Source organism: Cherax quadricarinatus, chromosome 18 (genome assembly GCF_038502225.1).
Source record: "Cherax quadricarinatus isolate ZL_2023a chromosome 18, ASM3850222v1, whole genome shotgun sequence".
Lineage (NCBI taxonomy): Eukaryota > Metazoa > Arthropoda > Malacostraca > Decapoda > Parastacidae > Cherax > Cherax quadricarinatus.
Window position 1 is genome coordinate 3,136,139 of NC_091309.1, and position 12,424 is coordinate 3,148,562.

Here is a 12,424-nt window from a genome sequence, read left to right on the forward strand (position 1 = left end):
TGCTGTGACTCACTGTACCTCTGCTGTGACTCACTGTATCTCTGCTGTGACTCACTGTACCTCTGCTGTGACTGACTGTACCTCTGCTGTGACTCACTGTACCTCTGCTGTGACTCACTGTACCTCTGCTGTGACTCACTGTACCTCTGCTGTGACTCACTGAACCTCTGCTGTGACTCACTGTACCTCTGCTGTGACTCACTGTACCTCTGCTGTGACTCACTGTACCTCTGCTGTGACTCACTGTACCTCTGCTGTGACTCACTGTACCTCTGCTGTGACTCACTGTACCTCTGCTGTGACTCACTGTACCTCTGCTGTGACTCACTGTACCTCTGCTGTGACTCACTGTACCTCTGCTGTGACTCACTGTACCTCTGCTGTGACTCACTGTACCTCTGCTGTGACTCACTGTACCTCTGCTGTGACTCACTGTACCTCTGCTGTGACTGACTGTACCTCTGCTGTGACTCACTGTACCTCTGCTGTGACTGACTGTACCTCTGCTGTGACTGACTGTACCTCTGCTGTGACTGACTGTACCTCTGCTGTGACTCACTGTACCTCTGCTGTGACTCACTGTACCTCTGCTGTGACTCACTGTACCTCTGCTGTGACTCACTGTACCTCTGCTGTGACTCACTGTACCTCTGCTGTGACTCACTGTACCTCTGCTGTGACTCACTGTACCTCTGCTGTGACTGACTGATCCTCTGCTGTGACTGACTGTACCTCTGCTGTGACTGACTGTACCTCTGCTGTGACTCACTGTACCTCTGCTGTGACTCACTGTACCTCTGCTGTGACTCACTGTACCTCTGCTGTGACTCACTGTACCTCTGCTGTGACTCACTGTACCTCTGCTGTGACTCACTGTACCTCTGCTGTGACTCACTGTACCTCTGCTGTGACTCACTGTACCTCTGCTGTGACTCACTGTACCTCTGCTGTGACTCACTGTACCTCTGCTGTGACTGACTGTACCTCTGCTGTGACTGACTGTACCTCTGCTGTGACTGACTGTACCTCTGCTGTGACTGACTGTACCTCTGCTGTGACTGACTGTACCTCTGCTGTGACTCACTGTACCTCTGCTGTGACTCACTGTACCTCTGCTGTGACTCACTGTACCTCTGCTGTGACTCACTGTACCTCTGCTGTGACTCACTGTACCTCTGCTGTGACTGACTGTACCTCTGCTGTGACTCACTGTACCTCTGCTGTGACTCACTGTACCTCTGCTGTGACTGACTGTACCTCTGCTGTGACTCACTGTACCTCTGCTGTGACTGACTGTACCTCTGCTGTGACTGACTGTACCTCTGCTGTGACTGACTGTACCTCTGCTGTGACTCACTGTACCTCTGCTGTGACTCACTGTACCTCTGCTGTGACTCACTGTACCTCTGCTGTGACTCACTGTACCTCTGCTGTGACTCACTGTACCTCTGCTGTGACTCACTGTACCTCTGCTGTGACTCACTGTACCTCTGCTGTGACTGACTGATCCTCTGCTGTGACTGACTGTACCTCTGCTGTGACTGACTGTACCTCTGCTGTGACTCACTGTACCTCTGCTGTGACTCACTGTACCTCTGCTGTGACTCACTGTACCTCTGCTGTGACTCACTGTACCTCTGCTGTGACTCACTGTACCTCTGCTGTGACTCACTGTACCTCTGCTGTGACTCACTGTACCTCTGCTGTGAATCACTGTACCTCTGCTGTGACTCACTGTACCTCTGCTGTGACTCACTGTACCTCTGCTGTGACTTACTGTACCTCTGCTGTGACTCACTGTACCTCTGCTGTGACTCACTGTACCTCTGCTGTAACTCACTGTACCTCTGCTGTGACTCACTGTACCTCTGCTGTGACTCACTGTACCTCTGCTGTGACTCACTGTACCTCTGCTGTGACTCACTGAACCTCTGCTGTGACTCACTGTACCTCTGCTGTAACTCACTGTACCTCTGCTGTGACTCACTGTACCTCTGCTGTGACTCACTGTACCTCTGCTGTGACTGACTGTACCTCTGCTGTGACTCACTGTACCTCTGCTGTGACTCACTGAACCTCTGCTGTGACTCACTGTACCTCTGCTGTGACTGACTGTACCTCTGCTGTGACTCACTGTACCTCTGCTGTGACTCACTGTACCTCTGCTGTAACTCACTGTACCTCTGCTGTGACTCACTGTACCTCTGCTGTGAATCACTGTACCTCTGCTGTGACTCACTGTACCTCTGCTGTGACTCACTGAACCTCTGCTGTGACTCACTGTACCTCTGCTGTGACTCACTGTACCTCTGCTGTGACTCACTGTACCTCTGCTGTGACTCACTGTACCTGTGCTGTGACTCACTGTACCTCTGCTGTGACTCACTGTACCTCTGCTGTGACTCACTGTACCTCTGCTGTGACTCACTGTACCTCTGCTGTGACTCACTGTACCTCTGCTGTGACTCACTGTACCTCTGCTGTGACTCACTGTACCTCTGCTGTGACTCACTGTACCTCTGCTGTAACTCACTGTACCTCTGCTGTGACTCACTGTACCTCTGCTGTGACTCACTGTACCTCTGCTGTGACTCACTGTACCTCTGCTGTGACTCACTGAACCTCTGCTGTGACTCACTGTACCTCTGCTGTAACTCACTGTACCTCTGCTGTGACTCACTGTACCTCTGCTGTGACTCACTGTACCTCTGCTGTGACTGACTGTACCTCTGCTGTGACTCACTGTACCTCTGCTGTGACTCACTGAACCTCTGCTGTGACTCACTGTACCTCTGCTGTGACTCACTGTACCTCTGCTGTGACTCACTGTACCTCTGCTGTGACTCACTGTACCTCTGCTGTAACTCACTGTACCTCTGCTGTGACTCACTGTACCTCTGCTGTGAATCACTGTACCTCTGCTGTGACTCACTGTACCTCTGCTGTGACTCACTGAACCTCTGCTGTGACTCACTGTACCTCTGCTGTGACTCACTGTACCTCTGCTGTGACTCACTGTACCTCTGCTGTAACTCACTGTACCTCTGCTGTGACTCACTGTACCTCTGCTGTGACTCACTGTACCTCTCATGTGACTCACTGTACCTCTGCTGTGACTCACTGTACGTCTGCTGTGACTCACTGTACCTCTGCTGTGACTCACTGTACCTCTGCTGTAACTCACTGTACCTCTGCTGTGACTCACTGTACCTCTGCTGTGACTCACTGTACCTGTGCTGTGAGTTACTGTAACTCTGTTGTGACCAACTGTACTTGTGATGTGAGTCACTGTACCTGTGGTGTGACTCACTGTACCTCTGCTGTGACTCACTGTACCTCTGCTGTGACTCACTGTACGTCTGCTGTGACTCACTGTACCTCTCATGTGACTCACTGTACCTCTGCTGACTCACTGTACGTCTGCTGTGACTCACTGTACCTCTGCTGTGACTCACTGTACCTCTGCTGTGACTCACTGTACGTCTGCTGTGACTCACTGAACCTCTGTTGTGACTCACTGTACCTCTGCTGTGACTCACTGTATCTCTGCTGTGACTCACTGTATCTCTGCTGTGACTCATTGTACCTCTGCTGTGACTCACTGTACGTCTGCTGTGACTCACTGTACCTCTCATGTGACTCACTGTAACTGTACTGTGAGTGTAGCTACGGTGAAACTCACCGTAAAGTTTAATGGTACCTTCCACCTCACCCAGGGAGTTCTTAGCAGTACACTTGTAACTGGTAAAGTCGTCTGGCTTGAGGTCTCTGATGGTCAGGTGCATTCTTAGTGTGTACTGGTTGACAACCACCTCCTGGTTGATGTACTTCCTACTGTCCACGATCTGTGGCCCTGGGGAAGTAGGTACTGTCAGTGTGTGAACAGTACACATACACACATACACACACACACACACACACACACACACACACACACACACACACACACACACACACACACACACACAAAAAAAAAATTCCTCTCAAACTTTGGTGAAGAACATGTGTGGTTTTGTCAGCTCCTTCTGCTGGTCCCCCTCCTACCTACCCCCCTCCTACCTCCCTCCAATCTCCCTCCTACCTCCCTCCTACCTCCCTCCAATCTCCCTCCTACCTCCCTCCAACCTCCCACCTACCTCCCACCTACCTCCCTCCTACCTCCCTCCTACCTCCCTCCAACCTCCCTCCTACCTCCCACCTACCTCCCTCCAATCTCCCTCCTACCTCCCTCCAACCTCCCTCCTACCTCCCTCCTACCTCCCTCCAATCTCCCTCCTACCTCCCTCCAACCTCCCTCCTACCTCCCTCCAACCTCCCTCCTACCTCCCTCCTACCTCCCTCCTACCTCCCTCCTACCTCCCTCCAATCTCCCTCCTACCTCCCTCCTACCTCCCTCCAATCTCCCTCCTACCTCCCTCCAATCTCCCTCCTACCTCCCTCCTACCTCCCTCCAATCTCCCTCCTACCTCCCTCCTACCTCCCTCCTACCTCCCTCCTACCTCCCTCCAATCTCCCTCCTACCTCCCTCCAACCTCCCTCCTACCTCCCTCCAACCTCCCTCCTACCTCCCTCCTACCTCCCTCCTACCTCCCTCCTACCTCCCTCCAACCTCCCTCCTACCACCCTCCTCCCTCCCTCCAACCACCCTCCTACCTCCCTCCAATCTCCCTCCTACCTCCCTCCTACCTCCCTCCAATCTCCCTCCTACCTCCCTCCAACCTCCCTCCTACCTCCCTCCTACCTCCCTCCAATCTCCCTCCTACCTCCCTCCAACCTCCCTCCTACCTCCCTCCAACCTCCCTCCTACCTCCCTCCTACCTCCCTCCAACCTCCCTCCTACCTCCCTCCTACCTCCCTCCTACCTCCCTCCTACCTCCCTCCAACCTCCCTCCTACCTCCCACCAACCTCCTCCTGCCACTCCTCAGCCTCCCTCCTGCCTCCCCACTCCTCCTCCAGCCTCCTCCTGCCTCCCTCCTGCCTCCCTCTGCCTCCTCCAGCCTCCCTCCTACCTCCCCTCCTCCTCCTCCTGCCTCCTCCTACCTCCCCCTGCCTCCCTCCTGCCTCCTCCTGCCTCCTCTACATCCCTCCTACCTACCTCCTCCTCCTCTACCTCCCCTCCTCCTCCCCTCCTACCTCCCCTCCTACCTCCCCTACCTCCCTCCTACCTCCTCCTGCCTCCCTCCTGCCTCCTCCTGTCCTCCTGTCCTCCTGCCTCCCCTCCTCCCTCCTGTCCTCCTACCTCCTCCTGCCTCCTCCTGCCTCCTCCTGCCTCCTCCCTGCTCCCCTGCCTCCTCCTGTCTACCTCCCTCCTGCCTCTCCTGCATCCTCCTCCTCCTCCTGCACTCCTCCTGCCTCCTCCTGCCTCCTCCTGCCTCCTGCTGCCTCCCCTGCCTCCTGCCTCCTTCTGCCTCCTCCTCACCTCCTCCTCCATATGCCTCCTCCTGCACTCCTCCTGCCTCCTCCTGCCTCCTCCTGCCTCCCTCTCCCCTCCCCTACCTCCCTCCTGCCTCCCTCCTGCCTCCCTCCTGCCTCCTCTACTCCTCCTACCTCCCCTACCTCCCTCTACCTCCCCCTGCCTCCCCTACCCACCCCTCCTGCCTCCCCTACTGCCCCTCCTGCCTCCTCCTGCCTCCCTCTGCCTCCTCCTGCCTCCTCCTGCCTCCTCCTGCCTCCTCCTGCCTCCTCTGCCTCCTCCACCTCCTCCCCTCCTCCTGCCTCCTCTGCTCCATCTGCCTCCTCCTGCCGCCCTCCTGCCTCCCCCTGCCTCCCCTCCTCCACCACCTCCCCCCCCTGCCTCCCTCCTACCTCCTACCACCCTCCTGCCTCCCCCCTACCTCCCTCCTGCCTCCTCCTACATGCTCTCACCTCCTGCCTCCTGCCTCCTCTGCCTCCCCCCTGCCTCCCCCCTCTGCTCCTCTCACCACCCTCCTGCCTCCCCTCCTGCCTCCTCTACCTCCCCTGCCTCCCTCCTACCTCCTCCTGCCTCCCCTACCTCCCTCCTACCCCCTCCTCCTCCTCCTACCTCCTCCTGCACCTCTCCCCTCCCCTACCTCCACCTGTCCTCTACATCTACACTCCCTGCATCCCCTCTCCTCTCTGCCTCTCCTGCCCTCCTCCTGCCTCCTTCTGCCACCCTCCTGCCTCCTCCTACCTCCCTCCTGCCTCCCCCTGCATCCCCTACCCCTCCCACCTGCCTCCTTTGCCTCCCTCCTCCTCCCTCCTACCACCCTCCTGCCTCCTCCTGCCTCCTCCTACCTCCCTCCCTGCCTCCTTCCTACCTCCCTCCTACCTCCTCCTACCTCCTCCTGCCTCCCTCCTACCTCCCCTCCTACCTCCCTCCACCTCCCTCCTGCCTCCCCCTACCTCCTTCCTGCCTCCTCCTACCTCCTCTCTCCCCTCCTACACCACTCCCTTCCCTACCTCCCTCCTGCCTCCTCTACTACCTCCTCACTGCCTCCTCCTGCCTCCCACACCACCTCCTACCTCCCCTACCTCCTCTACCTCCCTCCTACCTCCCCTCCCTACCTCCTCTCTCCTCCCTGCCTCCTCAGCCATCCTCCTGCCTCCTCCATGCCTCCCTCCTACCTCCTCCTGCCTCCCCTACCACCTCCTACCTCCCCCTACCTCCTCCTGCCTCCTCCTACCTCAGTCCCTCCTCCCTCCCTACCTCCTCCTACCTCCTCTACCTCCCTCCTACCTCAGTCCTACCTCCCTCCTACCTCCCCCCTACCTCCCTCCTACCTCCCTCCAACCTCCTTTTACCTCCTCCTACCTCCTCCTCTCCCTCCCTGCCTCCCCTACCTCCCTCCTACCTCCCCCCTACCTCCCTCCTACCTCCCCCCTACCTCCCTCCTACCTCCCTCCTACCTCCTCCTACCTCCTCCTACCTCCCCTACCACTCCTACCTCCCCTACCTCCCTCTACCTCCTCCTACCTCCCTCCTACCTCATCCTGCTCCTTCTGCCTCCCTCCTGCCTCCCTCCTGCCTCCCTCCTCCCTTCTGCCTCCCCTCTGCCTCCTCCTGCCTCCTCCTACCTCCTTCTGCCTCCCTCGTGCCTCCCTCCTGCCTCCTTCTACCTCCTCTACCTCCCTCCTACCTCCCTCCTACACTCTTTCTGCCTCCTCCTGCCTCCCTCCTACCATACCTCCCTCCTACCTCCCTCCTCCCCTCCCTCCTTGCCTCCCTCTTACCTCCTCCTCTCCCTCCTGCCTCCCTCCTGCCTCCTCCCTGCTCCCTCTACCTCCCCCCTACCTCCTCCCTACCTCCCCTCCTGCCTTCCTCCTGCCTCCCTCACCTCCTCCTGCACTCCTCCTGCCTCCTCCTGCCTCCTCCAACCTCTGCCTCCCTCCTACCTCCCTCCTGCCTCCTCCTGCCTCCTCCTCCTCTACCTCTCCTGCCACTCCCTCCTACCTCCTCCTGCCTCCCCCTACCACCTCCTGCTGCTCCCCTGCCTCACTCCTGCTCCTCCTCCTCCTCCTACCTCTCCCTGCTCCCTCCCTCCTCCTCTCTACCTCTCCTACCTCCCCTACCCTCCTACCTCCCCCTGCCTCCTCCTGCCTCCTCCTGCCTCCTCCTACCCCTCTGCCTCCCTTTTACCTCCCTTCTACCTCCTCCTACTCCTCCTACCTCCTCCTACCTCCCTCCTACCTCCTCCTACCTCCTCCTACCTGCCTCCTACCTCCTCCTTCCTCCCCTCTACCTCCCTCCTCCACCTCCCTCCTACCTCTCTCCTACCTCCTCCTACCTCCCTCCTACCTCCCTCCTTCCTCCATCTCTTTTTCCCTCCTACCTCCCTTCTTCCTCCCTCCTACCCTCCCTCCTACCTCCTCCTGCCTCCCTCCTGCCTCCTCCTGCCTCTCCTGCCTCCTCATTGCCTCCCTCCTGCCTCCTCCTGCCTCCCTCTTACCTCCCTCCTGCCTCCTCCTGCCTCCTCCTGCACTCTCCTACCTCCTCCTACCTCCCTCCTGCCTCCTCCTACCTCCTTCTACCTCCTCTACCTCCCTCTTGCCTCCCTCCTGCACTCCCTCACCTCCCCTCCTGCCTCCTCCTCCTCCTCCTGCCTCCCTCCTGCCTCCCTCCTCCTCCTTTCACCTCCTCCTACCTCCATCCCTGCCTCCCCTCTACCTCCTCCTACCTCCCTTCCTGCCTCCTCCTGCCTCCCTCACCTCCTCCTGCCTCCTCCTACCTCCCCTCCTGCCTCCCCTCCCTACCTCCTCCTACCTCACTTTCTACCCCCTCCCTCCTACCTCCTCCTGCCTCCCTCCTACCTCCCTCCTACCTCCCACTGCCTCCTATTACTTCCTCCTGCCTCCTCCTGTCCCTCCTGCCTCCCTCCCTGCCTCCCTCCTGCCTCCTCCTACCTCCTCTACCTCCCTCCTGCCTCCTCCTGCCTCAATCCCTGCCTCCCACCTGCCTCCTCCTACCTCCTCTACCTCCCTCCTACCTCCTCCTACCTCCCTCCTGCCTCCTCTGCCTCCTCTAACTCCCTCCTGCCTCCCTCCTGCCTCCCTCCTCCCCCTCCTCCTCTCCTCTACCTCCTCAGCCTCCTCCTACCTCCTCCTGCCTCCCCTCCTACCTCCCTCCTACCTCCCCTCCTACCTCCCTCCTACCTCCCACTACCTCCCTATTACACCCCTCCTACCTCCCTCCACCTACCTCCTCCTACCTCCTCCTGCCTCCTCCTGCCTCCCTCCTGCCTCCTCCTGCCTCCCTCCTACACCCCTACCCCTACGCCTCCTCCCTACCTCTCCTGCCTCCTCTGCCTCCCCTCTGCCTCCTTCCTGCTCCTCCCTACCTCCTCCTACCTTCTCCTACTCCCTCTTACCTCCTCCTCCCTCCTGCCTCCCTCCTTCCTCCTCCTGCCTCCTCCTGCCTCCTCCTGCCTCCTCCTATCTCCCTCCTGCCTCCCTCCTACCTCCCCTCACCTCCTCCTGCCTCCCTCCTGCACTCCTCCTTCCTCCTCCTGCCTCCCTCCTACCTCCTCTCCTCCCCACCTATCTCCCTCCTGCCTCCCCTCTACCTCCCTCCTCCTCTTTCCTTCCTCCCTCCTACCTCTCCTCCTGCCTACCTCCTACCTCCCTCCTACCTCCTCCTACCTCTCCTACCTCCACCTCCTGTCTCCCTCCTACCTCCCCTCCTGCCTCCCTCCTGCCTCCTCCTGCCTCCCTCCTTCCTCCCTCCTACCTCCCTCCTGCCTCCTCCTACCTCTTTCTTCCTCCCTCTGCTGTCCTCTCACCTGCCTCCCTCACCTCCCTCCTGCCTCCTCCTGCCTCCTCCTGCCTCCTCTATCTCCTCCTACCTCCTCCTGCCTCCATCTACCTCCTCCTACCTCCCTCCTTCCTCCCTCTGCCTCCTCCTACCTCCTCCTACCTCCACCTATCCTCTGCCTCCCTCCTACCTCCCCTCCTACCTCCCTCACTACCTCCCCTCCTACCTCCTTCCTCTCCCTCCTGCCTCCCTCCACCCACCTCCTCTGCCTCCCTCTTGCCTCCCTCCTCCTGCCCCACTCCTCCTGCCTCCTCCTTCCTCCCTCCTACCTCCCTCCTACCTCCTCCTACCTCCTCTACCCCTCTTCTACCTCCTCCTGCCTCCCCACCTGTCTCCCTCCTACCTCCCCTCACCTCCCTCCTACCTACTTTCCTTCCTCCCCTCCTGCCTCCCTCCTGCCTGCTCCTGCCTCCTCCTGCCTCCCTCCTGCATATCTGCCTCCCTCCTGTCTCCCCTCTACTCCCTCCTACCTCCTCCTGCCTCCTCCTGCCTCCTCCTTCCTCCTCCTACCTCCTCTCACCTCCCTCCTACCTCTTTCATGCCTCCTCCTACCTCCCTCCCTGCCTGCCTCCTGCTCCTTCACTACCTCCCTCCTGCCTCCCTCCTGCCTCCCTCCTATCTCCCTCCTCCTCCCTCCCCTGCCTCCCCTCCTACCTCCTCCTACCTCCTCCTTCCTCCTCCTACCTCCCTCCTGCCTCCCCTCCTGCCTCCCACCTGCTCCCTCCTACCTCCCCTCTACCTCCCTCCTGCCTCCCTCCTACCTCCCTCCTACCTCAATCCTACCTCCCTCCTACCTCCTCCTACCTCCTCCTACCTCCCTCTTACCTCCCTCCTGCCTCCCTCCTCTCCCTCCTTCCTCCTCCTGCCTCCTCCTGCCTCCCTCCTGCCTCCCTCCTATCTCCCTCCTCTGCCTCCATCTCTGCCTCCCTCCTCTGCCTCCTCCTGCCTCCTTCTTCCTCCTCCTACCCCTCCTCCTGCACCTCCTCCTGCCTCCACCCCTCCTCCTCCCTGCCTCCCTCCTACCTCCCTCCTACCTCTTTCCTTCCTCCCTCCTACCTCCCTCCTACCTACCTCCTACCTCCCCTCCTGCCTCCCTCCTACCTCCTCCTGCCTCCTCCTATCTCTCCTGCCTCCCTCCTGCCTCCTCTGCCTCCCCTCCTACCTCCCTCCTTCCTCCCTCCTACCTCCCTCCTACCTCCCTCCTACCTCCCCACCTATCTCCTCCTACACTCCCCTCCTACCTCCACTCCTACCTCCTCCTACCTCCCTCCTTCTCCTCCTACCTCCTTTTACCTCCTCCTACCTCCCACCTACCTCCTCCTGCCTCCCTCCTGCCTCCTCTGCCTCCCTCCTGCCTCCTCCTGCTGTCCTTCCTACCTCCCTCCTGCCTCCCTCCCTGCCTCCCTCCTGCCTCCTCCTGTCCTCCTGCCTCCTCCTGCCTCCCCTCTACCTCCCTCCTGCCTCACTCCTACCTCCCTCCTGCCTCCTCCTACTCCTCTCTCCTCCTGCCTCCCACCTACCTCCTCCTACCTCCTCTCTACCTTCACCCTCCTACCTCCTCTACCTCCTCCTGCCTCCTCTGCCTCCCACCTACCTCTTTCCTCTCCTCTGCCTCCCTCACCTCCCTCCTGCCTCCTCTGCTCCCCTCCCCTACCTCCCTCTGCCTCCTCCTGCCTCCTCTACCTCCCTCCTACCTCACTCCTTCCTCCACTCCTACCTCCTCCTGCCTCCCTCCTCTCCTCCTGCCTCCCCACCTGCCTCCCTCCTGCCTCCTTACCTCCTCCTACCTCCTCTATCTCCCTCCTGCCTCCCACTTGCTCCCTTCACCTCCTTTACCTCCTACCTCCCTTCTACCTCCGTCCTACTTCCCTCCCTCCTTCCTCCTCTACCTCCTCCTACATCCTCCACCTCCCTCCTACCTCCTCATGCTTTCATAAATGTGTGTGTATGGTTATCATGTTGCTGCATCATCATGCATAAATATATACCATGCTCGCCATACACTCATCCTGTATTGTGCGCTCATTTATCTTGTACGCCCTCCTGCACTCCTCTATACGTATATAACAACATGTTTGTAAAATCGTTTGCCGCATGCATGCGCGTATAACTTATATATACTATATGTATATACTATACTTACACTCTGCCATTCATATATCTCGCTATCTACAGCTTTTATCTGCTACCTCCTCTGCTTTTTGTTATCACGCTCCATCTTCATTACTCTCAGTATATATATTTTAACTATATTATCCATCATATATCGCGTAATGTATGATCATGTATCTGTATGGATCATATGTATGATCACATCTCTGGATATAACCGTCTCTGTGGATATAACGTGGTCCGTCTCGCAACGGATCATAATCTTCGCTGAATGTAAATCGCCAGATGCCGCCTCTACCTTCAGTCCTGCATGTCTCACGCCAGTCACCATCTCTCACCATGATCCGCCATCTCTCACCTTGATCATAACATCTCTTTACCTTGATCCTGCATCTCTCCACCTTGATCCTGCATCTCTCCACCTTGATCCTGCATCTCTCCACCTTGATCCTGCATCTCTCCACCTTGATCCTGCATCCCTCCACCTTGATCCTGCATCCCTCCACCTTGATCCTGCATCTCTCCACCTTGATCCTGCATCCCTCCACCTTGATCCTGCATCTCTCCACCTTGATCCACCCCCACCTTGATCCCATCTCCCACCTTGATCCGCTTGTACTTACCTTGTCATCAAGAATCTTGGCCCAAAAGGTTGATGGCGGACTGGCCTCGCCCTCCCCCCGGGGGTGATTGGGCCGGTGGTGAAACCAGCAGGGTTCCCGGGATCGGCGGTAACTGTCTCCGCACCAAACACCACCGCAGCGGGCGTCCCCAAACAACGTGGCAGCGGAGCGGTGGCGCAGCGCGGCGTAGTGCACCAACGTGGCACAGCGGTGGGGGGCAGCGGTAGCAACGGTGTAGTGCGCCGGAAGGGGGGGGGGGGGGGGGGGGGGCGCGGGGGGGAATGCCACGGTAGCCGCGGGCGGCAACGGTAGCAACAGTAAAAACAAATTGACATCACTTTCTTTTTTTTCGATAAAAGATGTTAACTATCTGCTGTGATGTTAACTATCGGGCTTAAGATGTTAATATCCAAAAGATGT

General features: G+C 58.7%; 1 protein-coding gene across 1 annotated transcript in view; it reads right to left on the minus strand.

The window, feature by feature from the left end:
* Positions 1-11,942, minus strand: part of LOC138852899 (uncharacterized) — a 36,942-nt gene extending 25,000 nt beyond the window's left edge. The window contains exons 1-2 of the mRNA XM_070086487.1: positions 11,762-11,942; positions 3,683-3,853 (exon numbers count right to left, since the gene is read on the minus strand). Of these exons, the coding sequence (XP_069942588.1) occupies positions 3,683-3,853; positions 11,762-11,942 (352 nt within the window). The remainder of the gene's footprint in view (positions 1-3,682; positions 3,854-11,761) is intronic.
* Between the last annotated feature and the right edge of the window lie 482 nt (positions 11,943-12,424).